At 38.7% G+C, this 17,767-nt stretch overlaps 1 protein-coding gene across 2 annotated transcripts in view; it reads left to right on the top strand.

Annotated features, from left to right (window-relative positions):
* Cntn3 (contactin 3) overlaps positions 1–17,767 on the top strand; it is a 396,519-nt gene that overhangs the window by 305,878 nt on the left and 72,874 nt on the right. For both annotated transcript variants that reach the window (XM_060383858.1, XM_060383859.1), the window contains exons 12-13: positions 14,508–14,635; positions 17,530–17,705. In XM_060383858.1, the coding sequence (XP_060239841.1) occupies positions 14,508–14,635; positions 17,530–17,705 (304 nt within the window). The remainder of the gene's footprint in view (positions 1–14,507; positions 14,636–17,529; positions 17,706–17,767) is intronic.

The following is a 17,767-nucleotide window of genomic DNA, read 5'->3' as shown; positions in this document are numbered from 1 at the left end:
CTTTCTTGGGTCCTCCTTGTTACTCATCTTCTTTGGCTCTGTGAATTGCACCATACTCTATTTTTAAAATCCATATATAAACCTATTGTGTGTGTGTGTCTGTGTGTCTGTGTGTGTGCATGTGCGCACACACCTGAATGCCTGAATATGTGTGTACCAATCTACCATATATGTATAGGAGCCTACAGATGTCAGATAGGGAATCAGATCACCTAGAACTGGAGATATGGAAGGTTTTGAGATGCCATAGAGATGATGAACACTGAACCCTGGTTCTTTGCCAAAACGGTAAGCACTTTTAACTAAGTGAACGCCTACCTACAGAGCAATCTCTCCAGCCCTGACCACATTTTCTATGTTCTCTCACTCACTGAGGAACCTCTGAAGGAGGGGAAGAAGATGATTCCAGAGAAGCCTGTGGGAAACTATTATACTTAGCTTTGTGAAATGCTTTCTGTAATGCCTATCATGTGTCATGTTGTGTGCTGGGCTTACAGACCTAGGTCAAAGACGAAAGACATGTCTCTTCTCCAAGGAGCTTTCACATGGGAGAGGTGAAATAGGAATAAGTTAAAAAATAAGTTCTGAAGTAAAAAGTATCTTTCAGGATAAAGACTCAACTAGGACATGGACCTTGAAATGGAAATAAAGTTGGATTTTTGAAGAAGCAAGGGGAGGCTTAGTGTGACAAAAGGTCATGTATTCAAGGAGAGAGTCATAAAATAGGATGCCTGGTGCATAAAGTCTAGAAATGGGAATCTTTATAAATCATGAAAAACTTTGGATTTGTTAAAATGTAAGACATTTGAGTTTGATAGCAAGGGTTGGCAGGGCTGTGTATTTTATAAAATGTTGAATTGAGGAAGGAAGGAAGCAATCAATCTGGTTAGGAATCAAGTTTTGGTTATCAGACTAAGAGTTACAGGAAGCATGGTGCAGAGCGAAGTACTAGAAGTTAAGAATAGGATATTATGTATTACGCAAATAGAGCTTGATGGCTGTGCAACCCTGGTGTAAATTGTCATACACACTGATTATATTTTAGGGTGTCTATGCATGAACTATATGAATATGGCTGAGGATATGGCTATTAGATTTCAATTGATTTAAGCACAGGCTCCTATTATTACTCATATTTGCATTTCTCAAAGCATTTAGTATGTTGTAAGCACTCAACGAATATTTGGTGAAGTTAATTTTATTCTTTCGTGTGTAGCTTCCCATATCTTAAAAGAACCTGTATTACTTCATTTGATTGATAGCAACTATTTCTTGAGAATGTATAAAATTGATTTTCATGGGGTTCTATTCATGATTGCCTATTTAAAGTATGAATAGTGTTGCAATTAGTTTGTTTTCCTGTCTCTGAACCTTTTCACAGAGGGAGAGTGAGTGAATGCACAGGTGAATGTGTGGGCAGTCCAGTAAATGGTTGAGTGGGTACTCTTGTTACCACACATTTGCTAATGAAAACAACATTCATCGTGGTACTAATTTCCATCTCCCCTATTCAAATATATAAAAAGTTATTCTTAATTTGCACTGCTGTTTCAATTTTCCTGAGTTGGTCGTTTCTCAGTGCTTAGCAAGATCCATTTAAACAAATACAAACAAACACCAAATCCCTTTCCTCCTTTATGACCTCTTTCCTCTTGTGTTAACTGACTTGCGTATTTTCCAGTTCTATTCTCATCGGCTGTTCATTGCTAAAACTGTTTTTGTAGTAAACAGGGGTTTAAATTTTTTTTTTTTCAAAAGACCCTTTTTGGGTGTAGAAACCTTAAATAAAATGTATGATCGATATAGAATGTGTAAAAATTCCTCATATTTAGAAAAGAGACTTTTTTTTCTAACTCACTTTTACATTTATTGTGTGTGAGGGGCCATGAACATGCACGCACAAATGCCATGGCACACTGCAGAGGTCAGAGAACAACTTGCAGGAGTCAGTTCTATTTCAGGGTCACTAGGAATCTAACTCAACTTGAGTTGTCAGACTTGGAGACAAGTGCTTGCTGTGACCTGCTGAGCCTCCTCATCCATTTTTTTCTCACTTTTTAAAGTTGAAGACTTTTAAAAAAGAAATAACTTTAATGTTAATACAGTGTAAATTTTAGGCACCTTATTCTTCATGGTAATTATTAATTTACTTAACTGGTAAAATCATAGGAGCTTAAAGTTTACTGGAAGCAATTTTTCCAGCTTATATAACTATAGAACCTTATACCTCATTATACTTATGTCTTTATTACCTCATCTGGTTTGAATAACTTTGTATTTTCTAGTCTTATGTCTCTCCTAAGACTTATTATCTAGGGTGATGTCTCTCAAAATGTTTTTGAAACATGTGAAAGTATACTTAGAGGAGCTGGGAAGATAGCTCAGTCTCAAAACATCTCATGCAAGTCTGGTAAACTGAGTTTAGAACCCATATGAAAGTCAAGAGCACTAATTGGGCGCCTCCATTGGATCCCACCTTTGGGAGCTCAGGGATTCCTGTGGAAGGTAGGGGTCCAGGTGGAAGACCTGTATGAGCCAGAGGTGTTGAGGATCATGAGAACATGGCCCACAGAATCAACAAAGCAGGGACTATAAAGGCTCACTGAGTAAAACAGCAATCACAGAGTTTGTATGGGTCTGATCTAGGTCCTCTACCTACATGCTATGGCTGTGTAGCTTGCTGTTCATATGGGATTCCTGACAGTGGAGAGTCTCTATTCTTCTGCCTGCTCTTGAGACACTTTTCCTCCTACTGGATTGCCTAGTTCAGCCCTAATATGACGTTTGGGCCTAGTCAAATTATATCTTATTCATATCCCTGGGAAGCCTACTCTTGTCTGAAGGGAAGCTGAGGAGGAATGACTCTGCGGAAAGGGTACTGCTCGGGGGAGAAGTGGGAGATGGTAGCTGAGATTGGGAAGAATGGAGGGAAGGGAAAAGGTGATCAGGTTGTATTGTATGAAAGAAGAATAAACAAACAATCCAAAAATTCAGGTTCAGTAGACCTGGATTTTGTAATCTCAGGGCCCATATGGGGAATAGGATGTGTAAACAAAAGAATCTCTTCAAACTCACCCGCTGACCAGATTGATGTTTACAGCTGTGAACAGTAAGAGAGACCTTGTCTCAAACAAGGTGAAAGGCAAGGATCCATATGTATTTTATCTTTTGGCCATTATTTATTATATCACATGGCATGCAAGTGCCCATATTCATACACACACACACACACACACACACACACACACACACGCGCGCGCGCACTAGACACACACAGAATGAATACAAAGGAGAATATTTGTGAACATAAAATTATGTCATATTTCAGAGGCTCTTTGTGGTAGGCTCCTGCTTATTTCCTGTTTTCTCCCTCTTCTGATGGGTTATCCCATTTGCCTTGATGACTGAGGATTGATCATCTTACCAAGGGTCCTCTTTCTTGCTTAGCTTCTTTAGGTATACAGATTTTAGTATGTTTATCCTATATGTCAAACATCCACTTATAAGTGAGCATATACCATGTGTATCTTTCTGGGATACCTCACTCAGGATGATCTTTTATAGTTCCCACCATTTGCCTGCAAATTTCATGATTTCCTTGATTTTAATAGCTGAGTAGTATTCCGTTGTATAGATATACCACAATTTCTGTATTCATTCCTCAGTTGAGGGACATCTGGCTTGTTTCCAGATTCTGGCTATTACAAATAAAGCTGCTATGAACATGAATGAGCAAATGTACTTATTGTGTACTGGAACCTCTTTTGGATATATGCCTAGGAGTGGTATAGCTGGATCTTGAGGTAACACTATTTCTAATTTTCTGAGAAAGAGCCAGATTGATTTCCACTCATAGCAGAGGGCATATGGCAGGGAATCTTATGAAAGAAGGGGAAGATGAAAGACCTGGAGGGTACAGGAGCTCCACAAGCAGAGCAACAAAATAAAAAAATCTGGGCCCAGGGGTCATTTCTGAGACTGATACTCCAAACAAGGACCATGCATGGAGATAACCTGGAATCCATGCACAGATGTAGCCCATGGCAGCTCAGTCTCCAGGTGGGTTTCCTAGTGATGGGAACAGGGGCTGTGTCTAACATGAACTCAGTGGTTGGCTGGCTCTTTGATCGCCTCCCACTGATGAGGGAGGAACCTTACCAGGCCACAGAGGAAGACAATGCAGCCAGTCCTGATGAGACTTCTTAGGCTAAGGTCAGATGAAAGTGGAGGACCTCCCTTATCAGTGGACTGGGGGAAGGGCAGAGGAGGAGAAAAGGGAGGGGGCAGGATTCGGTGGGGAGGAGGGAGGGACTACAGCTGGGATACAAAGTGAATAAATTGTAATGAATAAAAATAATAATAAAAATTCTGGGAAAAATATATTTCTGGTTCTCTAAAATATAAGTCTTATTTGGACCCTATAAATCCTTACCAGTGAATCATCATTGCTTATTGCAGAGCATGGACTACTACAGAAGTCTTGTAGGTTTTGGTTTGGGTTGGGTTTTAAATACCCAGAGAATAAATGTCTGCAGAGCCTAAGCCTGCGCTTCCATTTCTTATTGTGGGCAGAGAACTTTGACATGGAGCTTTGTGCCAACAAATGTGCAAAGCAAAATATGTAGCCTATTAATGGCCACAGTACCCACATAAGATGTAGCAACTTTATAAGGTAATTGCAATTCTTGCTTAGGCAAGAAATATATAAGCATATATCCAAAGCCAGGAGAGGCTTGTGGAGAGAGCACTATGCAATATAGTTCCAGCACTCAACATGCTTAACATACCATACTTCTCAAAGCTTCTTTTTCTTCTCACTATCCAGAGCTAGCTTCAGAAATAAATAAGGTTCAAACATTTTCTGGAATAAATGGAACACACATCGCACTTCATTTAACTAAATTTCCATGAATGTTTTTACTTACACATTTTTAATGATCTTCTAATCAATGTTATTTCAAATGTAAACTGAGAACCAGGACTACAGGTATATGTACAGGTCCCAAACTGAAAATGAAGATAAGCAAATACTTGTGTTTCTTTCTTATAAAGACATGGTAGATCACCAGAACCCGTTCCTGAACATTGGGGTTTTTGTTATTGAGATTATTTCTAGAAAAACAGATGAGAGAGAATTTTACTCTGTTGGTAAATGTTTTACCCCAAACTGAAATACTTAAGTGACACATTATTAATGATTTGCTTTTATGCAAGAAAAAATTGAAGGTAGCAAACCTGAAAAGTATAAAATTCTTCTGAAGAAAACAGCCAGTTAGACACTATTCAAAAGTCTATCATTGAAGCATATGACATAAAGATACATTTGTTGATTATATAAGAGAATGGTAGAATTAGTCCCTAACTTCATGCCCATAGAGTCTTAGAAGACATGAACTATTCTTACTTTGTATCAAAATTGTTGTTACGTGTATAGATTCATCTGTTCTATGCAGAGGCACATGAAGATACCTTAAGTGCTAAAAGACCTTTCTGCTCTAAGAATGTTAGAGACAGGGAATAAAATTGTAAATGAACCACTTAAATATTGATGAATATCTATAAAAGATGATGACCTTGATGCTGGAATAGTGGGGCAAAATGCTTCTATGTGGCACGAACTGAATAACAGGATATATAGTAGAGCATGTTTAATGTTTGATTAAGCTTTGCCCTCTGTATATGAAAACTGTGTCTCAATTCTTATTTGTTGAAGAAACATTTGTTTATTGAAAATTTATGTGCTAACCATCGTTCTTTGTAAGTTCTACATTTCGCCACAAATCTCGGTGCTATGAGATACTCTAATATTCACTTTCAAATATTATTTTTCAAAATACTGTTAACAGTTCATCAGGATGGATAGCAAATGAAACGTTGTTAGGAAAGCAAATCCTTATGATCCATTTCTCAGTAAATCTGATTGCATATGATAAAACAACAGCCAAGCAATTGTTACTCAGTATAATTTAGAAAATATAGCTTATTTTTTGTATCTATCCTTCAGCAACATCAGGGCAGATCACCACTATTTCCAGTCAAAACATGACTACATAAATTAGGGAAAAGAAAATACCCCCAAATAGATCAATGCTGAGTCTGAAAAATATGTACCCATTTGCTGCAAGTCAAATAGTGTCACAGCCTAGAAGCCATTGACTTGATGGGATTCCCCTTGAGTGTAAAATATAAGCCTCTTACACATCAGTGTTATTATTGAATGTAATTTCTTTTTCAGGTTGGAAGGACACTCCTTGGCTAAAAAGTTCTCCAAGCCCTTCCTAGAGAATGTGTCTTTCTTTCCATTGTTGGTGGAAGACCCTGACATTAGAGTTCAGTTATTTCCTTTTCAGCTTTGATGGACAAGGGCATAGAGTGCCTATGTCCTCCCACTGTCTTGCGCAGTGAGGGACTTGCCCCTACAGATATGCCTATGATTATTCACATGTTCTAAGAGGTTAATCTACCTAATTCTTGGATGAGGTATTGGTAAAAATATCCTTACTCACTTAAGCAAGTTTCCATCATATTTATCTACATTAATGAAACTCACATATTGACTTTTATTTTCATTGATTCAACTCATCTCTGAAGTACAGAAGAATAGCAACTGATATGAAGAGCCTTTGGGTCTTAATAATCTTCTTTGAAATTTTCCATTAACACACAAGCCACCAGACAATTTCATGTCGCATTTGTTCAAATCTGTGGGTTTTTTTTCAATATGTTTGGATATTATTTATAATCGTTACAGATGCCCCATTGTGAAGGGACACAAAATGATTCTTGCCTGAGCACTATAGATGATAAGTCCAGTGGTATCAAATTAAAATTAAGGACATTTTGGGCCACCTCAATTCTATTGGCTTAGGTTCATTTTAGAAGAAAACAGTTGAACCAAAAAAAAATCATTTAGTTCCAAATGTATATTTCATAGGAATCTGTATTTGGGAAGGTTAAATAAAAGTAGAAGAAATGGTCCCAGATTGTTGACCATGTCCTTATACACACAAGGTTAATATACCAGGACTCAGAGTTTCTATAAGCTATGGATTTGAGCCAAACTGTTATCTTCTGCATCTCAGGAACCTTATGCATGGAAGGTACAACATGAAAAATAACAAAGCACTTATTACCAGGCCATCCTTACTCAATGATAGGATGATTAAGGGTTGAGTCCTCCCTATTCTATGTCTCTTTTCCTGAGAGATTTTTCTGCCCAATGAATCACTAAACTAATTCTGTTGGTTTAAGAAGATGAAAGGCCAACATGGTATGGCCAAAAGAGTAAAGCTCTAATGTTTTCTAAATTTTGTCTGAGGGGGGAACTGTTATTTTTCTGAGTATGTTGGGGCAAGAGCACTGTCTGCCCTTTTTCTCTGACATTGATTTTTTTCATACACCTTCATCAATGTGTATTTGCTTTCCTTAACTGTCATTATTTATCCTGTAATATATGTGTTGTGAAAACTTTTCTCCTGTAACTAATTGTAAGCATCTATCTTGTAGAATGTGTGCTCAGAAAATACTATCCAAAATAGCCTTGTTGTTTTTCTGCGTAAGCAGCTTAATCATTGTGATCTCATGTGAGCTCGTCTCCTCTGAGATGTCCTTCCTGACAAAATGTTCACTTTCAATGTGTTTGTTAAAACTCAGGTTGAATGAATTACTGTAATATTCAGATCATAGGCCAGGGAAGAACAATATTTTCAGAAAATCTGCGAGGTGTGCAGAAGCCTCCAGACATTTCCTATTTGAAAGCATACTGTGCTATTATGGATGTTTAAATGTCATCATAAAGTGCAGGTCAATGTTGCCTAGACAACAGTATACCTTTTGAGAAATGTTTTGTTTTCCTTTTTAAGTCATAAATTCAATGCCATCCCTGAATTACAGCGTGGACAATTAGAACAGCGCAGGGCAGTCACATCACCTTATCCCAAACCAAACATAGATTGTTCAAAGCTAACTGAAATAATTGCCCTCTTACTACAAAAGGAAAGGCCAATAAAAAATACATATAACGGTGTGCTATAAAACTAATGAAGAATTTAAAATGCTGTCGTGGTTTAAGTTGCATGTTTTTCAAAGCAAGCTTGAGTACCATGTTTCTGAATGTTAACCTCATCCATCCTCATTTAACTTTTTGTGCCAAAACCAGAGTTATTTGTTATTATCTACATTTTCAGTTCTATCCATTTGCAGAAAAACCTGTTCCCAGAAAGCTTAGAAAGCAATTTCATTTATTGTGAAGTGGTATAAAATTTTCACTTCGAGTCTCTGTAGGGAAGCATGGGTTATTGAAGGTTTTCTGTTGAGAAACAATTACTCCATCCATTTACTGAATATTGTTTATTTTTATGTTGTGCGAAATGCCCTGTGGGCCTTTTAGAACTTACTAGAAGAACCAATTTAGGAAGAAAATATCCAATTAGCTTAAAATTTTATGATACAAACAGAGGTTGCATTCTGTGAGAATCAATGTGTTTGTTTCGGAGATCCTTGTGTGGTTCCTAAGACCTTAGGCCTTGTCTCTGAAATTCTCCCTCATTTCACCATGGCCATGCAGATAGTTCTACTCAATTACTGTTACTGCACATAACACATCATAGGATTTCTTTATTTGTTTTGCTTCATCCCCATTTTTTTCCATGGTGGTGGAACTCAAACAAAAGCTGCATCACACACTAGTCACACAAAAAGGAATACTTGATGTCTGAGTGTTCTGTACATTGGTATTAGAAAGGTACAATTTTATAGGATGGAATAATAACTGAAACCAATTATTTCTTAATCTTGTCCACCAGATTCTTTAAACTTTAGCTCGATGTTTATCAAATTGACAAGAGACATTTTTGCTCTGTTTTAAGACTGACTAATTTCCAAAGTGGTAAGTTACAGTTACCTTGAGCTTCTACTTTTAACTTCATCCTAGGACTCAGAGCACCTGCACTTGACTCTGTTTAAATGCCTTCATGCCCTTGGCCAGTGGCTTCCCTTTACATTTTAGAATAGAACCCCTGCACAGATGTAGCCCATGGCAGCTCAGTCTCCAAGTGGGTTCCCTAGTAATGAGAACTAGGACTGTCTCTGACATGAACTCAGTGGCTGCCTCTTTGATCACATACCCGTGACGGGGGTGCAGCCTTACCAGGCCACAGAGGAAGACAATGCAGCCAGTCCTGATGAGACCTGATAGGCTAGCATCAGAAGGAAGGGGAGGAGGACCTCTCCTATCAGTGGACTGGGAGAGGGGCATGGGAGGAGATGAGGGATGGAGGGTGGGATTGGGAGGGGCTGAAGGAGGGAGCTACAGCTGGGATACCAAAAAAAAATAAACTGTTAGTAATAAAAAAATAATTAATTAATTAAAAAAGAAAAAGCCAGCAAGCCTTTCCTTTTTTTTTTCTAGTAATAGCAATAATTAAAATCATTTGGAGCAATGCCTTGGTTCTAATTTTTTTATTGAAAGATTAGTGATCAGAGTAATTGGGGACAGTGCCCTTGATAGAGTTCTCTTCCATAGGAATCCATTCTCATTTTTTCTAACCCTTAGTCCCTTCCTCCATTCATCCTTATTCTCTCTATCTCTGTTGATTTCTGCCCAAAAGTATAGTTTCTGTTCTTTTTTTTTTTTTCAATGCAGTTTATTCAGGAACATTGAACAATCCTCGGACCCTGGGGAAAGCCAGCCCACAGCTTAAATAGCCTCTGGGTAGCCAACCCAGGCATGCCACGGGGGCAATGCAGATAGGTCCACATACATGGAAGCAAGCCAGATCCTCGGCCTTAGCCAAATGTGGAGTTGTTCCTGACAGAGAGCACTCACCATCGGGAAGGTGGAAGGCAAGATTAGAGTCTCACAACAGTGTGATGCAGCTATGATCATTCAGGCCTTTACAGCCATTGAAGCAGGACATTCTCCCCAAGCATGGTTGGATACCATAAAAAGCTAAAATGATACGCTCAGGATGCGAGGCTAAGCACTGCACTGAGGGTCAGCCGCTTTCGACCCAGAGAAGAGCATGTCTAGTTTCCTGTTCTTAAACACAGCTAAGTCACTTCTAAATTCTCTTTATCCAATCTTCTGTTGTTCCCTTTTGGATACATACTAATACAAAACAATATCATACATAGATGTGTGTGTGTGTGCATGGATTCACGTGTGATTATATATGTGTATTTATATGTGTATAACAGACTCTATTGGTACAAAGTAAATAAGTTTGTATCCATTGATTCTACCAGTTTCAGATCAGCATATTAGAAGAAAATTATGTGGCTGGAGAGATAGCTCGGCTGTTTCAAAAAGCACTACTGCTTTGGCAGAGGACCCAGGTTTGATTTGTATAACTCATGCGTCATCTCGCAACCAGTTCTAACTCCTGTCCTAGAGCTTCTGATAGCCTCTTTTGGCTTCCAAGGGCACCAGCATGCGTGTTGTGAACATAAATACATGCAGGCAAAACACCCATGCACATAATATAAAATAATAATAATTTGGGGAAAAGAAACTTTGAAAAAAACTGCTTTTTAAAGATTTACTGTATGTAAGTTTCATATATGTATGTGCAATGTATCCTCATCAAATACACCCCTCATTCCCCTTCTCCAGCTCTCTCTAGGACCCCATCACACCTTTGACTCAATCGAATATGTTTGTTTTATGATATTTTTTATTTTTTAAATTATCTAATATATCACCTATGAGTGTCTGAATGTATGTGTATGTATCATGTTCCCTTGGAGGTCAGAAGAGGGTATCTGAAGGGAATTAAATTTATGGACTGTCGTGAGTGGGTATTGGTAACCAAATCTACATCCTTTGAAAGAGTAGCAAGTGTTCTTCACCGCTAAGTAAACTTTCTAGCCTCTTGTTCATTTATTTTTAATGTGCTGCAACCATTTAGTGTTGCCTATATGCACATGATCATGAGATCATCCCCTGGAGCCTGGAGAACCTGTCATTGGCCACACTCCTGCAGAGAAGTGACTTTCTCTCCTCTAGCAACTATCAACTGCCCGTAATTACTTAACTGTGGTTGGGGCCTTAGGAGTCCTTCCCTCCTCTGACTATAACGTTTTATATTGATTACAGTTTATTCACTTTGTATCCCAGCTGTAGCCCCCTCCCTCAGCCCCTCCCAATCCCACTGTCCCTCCCTCATCTACTCCCATGCCCCTCTCCAAGTCCACTGATAGGGGAGATCCTTCTCCCTTTCTATCTAATCCTAGCCTATCGGGTCTCATCAGGACTAGCTGCATTGTCTTCCTCTGTGGCCTGACTAGAATTTTTTTTTTTTTTTCAATGCAGTTTATTCAGGAACATTGAACAATCCTCGGACCCCGGGGAAAGCCAGCCCACAGCTTAAATAGCCTCTGGGTAGCCAACCCAGGCGTGCCACGGGGGCAATGCAGATAGGTCCACATACATGGAAGCAAGCCAGATCCTCGGCCTTAGCCTGACTAGAATTTTTAACTGGCTACATTTTGTGATGGTAACCACAGCTGCCAGGAGTTCGTGTGTGCAGCAGCTCTGTCATATAGAGAAGACATTTCACAGCATTCCTCCTAATCCTATGGCTCTGATATTCTTTATTTCTCTTTTTCTTCCTCATTTCCTGGGCCTACAGCATGGGGAGAGGTTATGGGCCTAGTAGATTTTCCAGCTATAGCTGACTATTCACAGTTTCTTATTCTCAACATTTTGGAGAGATGAGTTTCTATTTGTTTACTCATCACAATAAGAAGCTTCTCTGACCAAGGCTGTACTGGATATATACAAACTTTATTTTCTCCTTATTTCCTAAGCAGTGAGCATAGTTATTCTTATTCTAGTTACATTTTATTAAGTGTAACTGGCCTAAGCATAAATTAAGTATAATGGTTATATAAGTTGTTCACATTCTTATACGAGACTTGAGATCCACCAGGGGTATCTGAGAAGCAATCCCCAATGGATACCAATAAGTGATATTATTTATATATATGTACATAATTACTTCATGCATGTGTATGTAATATGTTCACATAGTGAGTATAATAGTATTTAGAGATTGGATTGAGATTTTACACTTTAATGTCATCACCACTTCTCCTGCATGCTCTACTGAATAACCCCGAAGGTATAGACATTTACTGACTGTTTTGGATATGATACCATGCTGACACTGGGCTGCAAACGTTTGAAACGGGTTTTTCCTGTTTGTACAGATTCAACAGGCATGCTTAAAGATGTGAACCACGAAGGATAAAAAGACATTTAGGTGTGAAGTGCAAGGTTCAAGCATGCAGAAAAGGGGATTATAATTATGAGTAGACACATGCAGTGAAGATTCCAGGATCAGACAAATGAGGCATTATGCTGTCACATTCTTCCTTCTCAGTGCTAATGTACGCCCTGTCTTGGAAAGTCTGCCTAAAGAAATTGTGCCTTTTTTTGCCGCCCTCTTGTTCTTCAAAATGCTTCCCCAACCTCTGTACTTTTCACTTTTACTTAATCTTTTATTGCCTGTGTCTCTCAAGATTAATATTTCTGAAGGAATCTCCAGGTTATTGTCTTGATCACACTGTAGTCCCAGCACATTCAAGCCACTCATTTCAGTTTCCTTCATGAGATAGGTATATGCCACATCTTAAAGACTACAAGGGGCTGGAGAGATGCCCCACGGGTTAAGAACACTGGTTGTTCTTCCAGAAGACACTAGTTCAATTCCCAGCACCGACAGGGCAGCTCACAACTGTCTGTAATTCCAGTTCTGGCGGTTCCAGCACCCTCACAGTCATAGGTTGAGTCAGAACACCAATTTACATAAAATTAAAAAAAAATAAATTCATTAAAAAATAAGTATTTAAATTGGAGCACAGGACCCAGGAGGTCCACCTGTTGAGCTACTGAAATTTTTTTCAGTAGCTCAAAGATGACCATATAAATATTTATATACATATGTGTATATAATATGTGATTATATGTATATATGTGTATGTTTATATAAATATATTTATTTTTATTTTTGATGATTTAAAGTGACTATTCTAATTCATAAAAAGATAAGCAGGAAAAAAACAATAAGCAAGTTCTTGTTCTTTATATACTATTTTTAAATTTAAAGGAAATCATAGCATATCTACCTTCTCTGTTCCCTAAGTTTATAAGTCTAACCTATGAGTAACTGATCACAATATAACTATATATTTTACACTTATTTAATAAAAACATTCATGAGGCTGGAGAGATGGCTCAGAGGTTAAGAACACTCGCTGTTCTTTCAAAGGTCCTGAGTTCAAATCCCAGTAACCACATGGTGGCTCATAACCATCTACACTGGGATTTGGTGCCCTCTTCTGATGTGTATGGCAGAACACTGTGTAAATAATAAATAAATAAATCTTTAAAAAATAGATAAAAATAAAAACATTCATATAATTAAATGTGAGATATGCATTAAATTTGGCTTAATGAATTAAACCAAAGATAAATATAAGCATGAAATTCAAATTGTTAGAGTAGTATGTTTCTTCTTTAACTCTCTCTCTCTTTCTCTCTCTCTCTCTTTCTGTGTGTGTGTGTGTTTTACTTTTCTCAGTTCAGAGATAAGATAGAATGGTGGTCTATCTGTAAATTTTTTTTATATATAAGATACATTTTATTTTATTTTATTTTTCAATGCAGTTTATTCAGGAACCTTAAACAATCATCTGACCCTGGGGAAAGCCAGCCCACAGCTTAGATAACCTCTGGGTAGCCAACCCCAGCGTGCCACGTGGGCAATGCAGATAGGTCCACATACATGGAAGCAAGCCAGATCTTCAGCCTTAGCCAAATGTGGAGTTGTTCGTGACAGAGAGCACTCACCATCGGGAAGGTGGAAGGCGGAAACCAGCTCCATCTTTAAGGCATAGCATTCCGCAGCTCTCTACAGTTCCCCCTTTTGTTTTAGACGCATCAGGCAAGAGTAGAGGTCTGATCTCTGATATTAGAAATAAATTGGGACGTTGTACTGATGTTCATTTAGGTGTCATCCACCCAAAGAGCATCAGACCCGTCTGATACCTTTTTCTCAGAGGCGGGACCTGGGGCATCAACCCGCATGCAACCAGACATGCTCTTCTCTGGGTCCAAAGCGGCTGACCCTGAGTGCAGTGCTTAGCCTCGCATCCTGAGCGTAACATTTTAGCTTTTTATGGTAGCCAACCATGCTTGGGGAGACTGTCCTGCTTCAATGGCTGTAAAGGCCTGAATGGTCATGGCTGCATTACGCTGTTGTGAGACTCTAATCTTGCATATATACCACAGGCAAACCAAGGAGACCAACACCAGAAGGCCTGCTAACGCTCCCATGCCTGCCCATTCCTTCAGATGATTCATGGCTGTAGCAATCCATGATGATAATCCTGTGGCTAGTCTTGCGTCCACTCTGGTAGAATTGCTTTAAGCAGTACGCTCTGAAAGAAACGTATCACTTCTATGTGAAAAGTGACTTGCACATTTGTTGTTCTGTTTCCTTTAGGATTTCTTTTTTAAGTGATGGAGGACTCAAAATTATGAATGTGACTAAGGCTGATGCTGGAACCTACACCTGCACAGCAGAAAACCAGTTTGGGAAAGCAAATGGCACAACACATTTGGTTGTGACAGGTGCGTGTTTTTCTTAGAGATTTACTCGAGGGTAAACTGTATTTTGTTAGAGAGAATAAACACCTACGCAAGTACTGGTAAGGTTAGTCAGACCCAGTGGTTTTAAAGAGTGTGCATGAAGCTGAGGGAGAAAATAGGTGGAGAGGTATAGGACAAGGTTGAGCAGAGGTGGGGTGGATGGATTTGATCAAAATATATTACATTAAAGTTGGAGTTCTCAAACAATATTCATTGTAAAATGAAGACGTTGAACACATGTTTCTCATACTACATAGGGCACTGTGAAGTGAGAATCTATTTTTGTTGGAATGCAAGGGTATGGTGCCTAAATTTTCATCTGTCACAGCAATAGAACACATGGCTGGACACAATAGCTACTCTTCTGGCATACTGGGCCATAAGAAATACAAATATTGTATTATTATCTTTACTTTATGCTATTATTTTGACTGTTCCTGCTTCATTTTTTTTTTTTTCTTGAGGAGTTCATATTCATGGAATAACCTTTGGTGTTAATGAGATTTGCTTAAAGTTGTGGATATATTTTGTTCTTTTATCCTTTCAAGAAATAGTTGAGCATTTTATGAGACAGGTGCTTGGGTTATGACAATGAGAATATCAGCAAAGATAACACCCTGTGAACTTTACATGCTACCACAGGAAGGAGCACAGAGTAAGAGAAAAAAACACTAAGATTATTAGAAAGGTAAAATTGCACACAACTGAAAAAAGATGAGTGAGGGAATAAGGAAAGTTGGAAGCAAAATAGGATCCTCACAGCTGGCCTGGATGAGTCTCAGGACACAGATTTCAGGGGAAAGAGAGCATTAACAGACTTCTTAGGGACAGTTATGTAGACATATTGGAGAATGGTTAAGTCCTCAGTTTTCAGTCTGATTGTAACAGAGAAGATAGTAGTGTTTTCAGTAGAAAAATAGCAGCATGGCTGTGTAGTTTTCAAACCACTGCTCTTGTGAAGATACTGAAAGGATCTGGACAAGAGGCTAAAAGAGATCAGAGGCATGAAGGCAGCAGGAGGTGACAGTAATCAGTACTAACCAAAAGGTTGGGTCTGTAGGAGTCTAGGAGCTAGCATGAGTTGCTTCCCATATTGGGCAAGAAGTGACATCAAATTGGAGGGAGGCTTATGAAGAGAAAAGAGTCCAGAATGGCCTGATGATGAAGATGAAAGGCAAAGCTCACTGACAGAGTACTATTTACGATGTCGGAGGCTCTGGGTTTAACCCCCAAGCACTAGGAGAAGAAGAGAAAGGAAGGAGGTGGAAGAAAGGGAAAGGAGGGAGCAGAAAGGAAGAAGGATCTGTAGGCTGTTTGGTTATACAGAAGAATGAATGGCCATCAAAGTAACTGCATTGGCATGAACTGTATTTGAACTGCTTTGGGAAGGAGAGTGGACAGCATCAGTCTGGGCATGCTGAACACCAGTTGCTTATTATCTGCTTCCTCTGTGGAGCAGACTAAATGTTGACAAAGTCTCAATGGATTATAAGAACACAGGTTGATGTACTTGAATGGCTACTCTGTAGTGAGACAGTTCCACTCTCTTCATTCAGAAATAAAAGTTTCCAGTGTCTCCACCACCATGGAAGAGGAAAAAAGACTAGCACAATTTCCACTAGTACTTCCAAATTTCAGTCTGTGAGCCCTACGTATAACTCTTGCTTATGATTAACCAGCCGAACCATGTGACTATGACTAAATTCCATGTTCAGAATTGAATCCTACTATGTGCTCTAGAGGAAGTCAGATGAAACAACAAAGTTAAGAAACTGAGTAAGTCATAGAGTATGCGAATTTAGTCTTGGGAGAGAGAGAGATATCAAGAAGGATGTATTTACTCAGCAGTTGTTATAGCAAGATTGGTACTTGAAGCCAAGAGATGAATCCCATTCATTTGTACATTGAATATGTTAAATATATATATATATATAAAATGACAGAGCTTACCAGATTTTACGTTAAGTAATATGGGAAGCAAAAAGGCATGATAAAGGCACATGGGAAAAAAAAAGCTGAGTGACTGGCACAGGTTGAAGAGACTAAAGAAGAAATTATGTGAAAGAGACCGAGAGAAGCAAAGGGAAGACAGATGAGAGGTCAATGTATAAAAGGCAAAAATGTTACCACTGGTTATTGCAGAACTGTGTTTTCTGGGGACCCTGATGGGACTGTCTGATGAGAAACCAAAGCCTAAGTAGACTTTTTTGAAGAGGTAATATCCTAAGATATTTTACAGTCTATATACAAACAGTTCTTTGATGAGTTTTATTGTCCCAGGGTAAAAAGCTACAGGAAACTGGGAAGGCAGAGTCAAGAGAAGTTGAGTTCATTGTCAGTAAAAGGTATCAGATGTTGATAAGAGAACACACAAAGGTGGACATTAGCATTGAAGAAAATCATCTGTAAGGCAGTGTCTTGGCATAGTGTTCCTCTCCTGGCATGGTTCCCAAATCTGTCAGCAAAGAACATTTGAGCTTATTTGCATTCGGGTGTGAATAAATAAATTTGCTACTCACTGAAAAGTTGGTGGGAACGTGGGAGTTTCTATCATATTTCGTGGAACTATGAAAGTAAGGTGAATGTATTGTTAGAAGTGTAACTCGTATGCAATTGAGTTTCAGTTCTGAACACCTATCTTCTGTAAACTCATATATCTTAGTTCTTCCAAGAAAAAATTTGTGAGGGCAGTAATTTTTATTTTAATTTTACCTCAAGATACTACTTTAATCTTGAAGACTCTTAATCACATAGGTGTATGAGCACACTTGTGCATATACAAACACACACGTTCTAAATCAGATGAACAATCTGCCTATAAAAACTGACTTCATCGCCATTAAAATTTTGTTTTTAATAATCTGTCTCCCCAATAGAACCAACAAGAATAATTTTGGCACCTTCTAACATGGATGTTGCCGTCGGTGAGAGCGTCATTTTACCCTGCCAGGTGCAACACGACCCGCTGTTGGACATTATGTTTGCCTGGTATTTCAATGGAGCCCTTACGGACTTTAAGAAAGATGGATCCCACTTTGAGAAAGTTGGTGGAGTAAGTTAGGTTACCTTTCTTATTTTCTTTACATTATACGTGCCTGTGACAAGTTAGCGCTC

The sequence above is a fragment of the Meriones unguiculatus genome, chromosome 5 (genome assembly GCF_030254825.1).
Source record: "Meriones unguiculatus strain TT.TT164.6M chromosome 5, Bangor_MerUng_6.1, whole genome shotgun sequence".
Taxonomy (NCBI): domain Eukaryota; kingdom Metazoa; phylum Chordata; class Mammalia; order Rodentia; family Muridae; genus Meriones; species Meriones unguiculatus.
Note: the sequence above shows the minus strand (reverse complement) of the source record. Positions and strands in the feature narration are given on the sequence as shown.